This window comes from Palaemon carinicauda, chromosome 18 (genome assembly GCF_036898095.1).
Source record: "Palaemon carinicauda isolate YSFRI2023 chromosome 18, ASM3689809v2, whole genome shotgun sequence".
NCBI lineage: Eukaryota > Metazoa > Arthropoda > Malacostraca > Decapoda > Palaemonidae > Palaemon > Palaemon carinicauda.
This window is the reverse complement of record NC_090742.1, coordinates 73,338,261-73,340,569: the sequence shown is the minus strand read 5'-3', so window position 1 is coordinate 73,340,569 and position 2,309 is coordinate 73,338,261. Positions and strand designations below refer to the sequence as shown.

The following is a 2,309-nucleotide window of genomic DNA, read 5'->3' as shown; positions in this document are numbered from 1 at the left end:
TATCCAGTCACCAAGGTTATAAGGATTCTAGACGATAAACCGTGACGGACGTGGGATTCGGCTCGCATAAATTACTTAAACAGGACGATGCTTATTATGTGATATTATTGGATTTTTTTTTTTTTTTTTTTTTTTTTTTTTTTAAATAAATTGTTGGCAGTTTCGATTAGTGAGTAGGTTTACATTTGGTTGATATCGGAATCTTTATGTAAGCTTACCCATTATGTGATGCTTGTGTCGTTGACGAAATCTTGATAATTTTTTTACACTATAACATTTCTAGCCATGTTTGAGATTTGCTTCACGTTTTAATTGTTAGGTATAATACTGTAAGGGCAACACGAATACGGAAATTATATATGCATATATATATATATGTATATATATATATATATATATATATATATTTATGTATATTTTAATAACTAGGATATAGAGCTTGTTTTTGCATTTGCTTATGCTCTTGAAACTTAATCATTCTGTGCATTAGTCATCTTAGAGTTAATCTGCTTATTTGCAAAAGCGTAGTACTGTAAACTGCGTAGTGTAATTATTAGTGCTAATGTAGATTTGTTTTCTTTGTTGTTGCAGTGCCTCCCGTACTTCATCATCCAGGGGTCTTTTGGAAGGCGTTTTGGCCTCCTCGGATGCCATCGCCGCCCACGACCCTCCCATTCCCCCCTCGCTTCCCCCGCCCACGCCAGACGATCCGCCACCACGCCCGCCCGAACGCCCTCCCAAGAAACCCAACTTGAGATCGCTGTTCCACGGCCAGACCAGCACTGCCTCTGCCGCTCATGCAAATGTCTTGTCCCCTCTGGCCCTGGCCAATGGCATCCCGCTCACAGAGAAGACCAGTCCCGACTCGGAGATGCGAAGGATAGAGGAATCCGCCAACGAGTTGCGGAACTTGCCTCTGCCGAGATCCTACAAATACCGCAAACCTCCAGCTCCCGACCCTCCAAGATCTCCCGAAGCTACGCCAACAGCGTTGCCGAAACCAACGACCGCATCACCTGTAGCAGTCGCTGCCGCTCCCACGCCCACGTCGCTGAGGCAATCAAGGTCATCGCCTGAGACCCGCTTGCATGCAGCCTCCATCCACGCCTCTCACTTGGTGCCACCAACAAGTCCCGTATCCAGGTCATCTACACCTGACCTGCCTCCCCCTCCCCCGCCCCCGCTAACGGACGGCGAGGTGGTAGTCAACGACGAACCGCTGCCACCTCCGCCCTCGGAAGTGGCTGCTCCACCTCCAGATGTGCCGCCCTTGCCACCCGACTCCCCTCCTAGGGAAATGCTTTCGGCAACGCCACCACCTCCCGTTCCAAGAGATGCTAACAAGTCCATGATGACTCAAGAGTAAGTACAACTATAGATTACTTAGTTTCTGCAGCTTTGGATGGTAGAGGTTCTTTGACGCTTTTAGTTTTCTTTATTGCAGGCTTCAGCTTTTTTAATGAATTAATTACCTTGTATCTAGAAATATAACACATTTCAGATATCCGGATTTTCGCCTGCAGATTTTGAGGCATTTCATATTGTATAAGAATTATTCTAATGCATTCTCAAAGCTTTCTTCCTATTGTAAGACTATTTTCTCTTGTTGGGTGTACTTTTCTAGTGATGTTGGTACGTTAAGTTTAAGATCTTTAACGAGTAAAGAAAGGGAGTTTATATAAAGATTTTTTTCCCAATAAAGAGAAATTAAGAAATCTATAAGGTCGTAAAAGTTATAATAATACTCCGTGGTCAAAGTGAAATTCATTCAATAGAATGGTTGAATTTGTTCATATATATGCTTAGAAGCATTTAACTTTCGCGTTCTATTTTCCCAAAATGACTTGGCTCGGGGCATCATGTTTCACCAAGATTTCACTCCCGTCAGAATATAAATAAATCCTACCGGGTGTACATTAGGAAGTTAAAATATGATAATTATCCTGCGGTTGGTGGTCGGGTTTTGAGGGGAGTAAGTAAACAACTCACCTGAACTTGGCCTTGGACATATGGCAGTGAAGAAAGGAGAGAGTGATGAATATATCGTGAAATGTTTGGGAGCAAAGATAAAAAAAAAAAAAGTTAGTTCAAACTTGTTTTCGGTTTTGCTATTTTTGGTTGGTAAGTTTGATATGGGGTTCGAGTCCCGCTCGGACTCCTTAGTTTCTTTGGTCGCTGCAACCTCACCATCCTGTGAGCTAAGGATGGGGCGTTTGGGGCAGCCTGTAGAACTAACTGCTGAGTCATCAGCAGCCATTGCCTGGGCCTCCTTGGTGCTAGCTTGGGTGTAGAGGGGGTTTGGCCCCTGA

General features: G+C 43.7%; 1 protein-coding gene across 1 annotated transcript in view; it reads left to right on the top strand.

Moving 5' to 3' along the window:
- The first annotated feature begins 725 nt into the window (after positions 1 to 725).
- LOC137657896 (protein Shroom3-like) overlaps positions 726 to 2,309 on the top strand; it is a 78,351-nt gene continuing 76,767 nt past the window's right edge. The window contains exon 1 of the mRNA XM_068392526.1: positions 726 to 1,362. Within this exon, the coding sequence (XP_068248627.1) occupies positions 872 to 1,362 (491 nt within the window). The 5' untranslated portion in view covers positions 726 to 871. The remainder of the gene's footprint in view (positions 1,363 to 2,309) is intronic.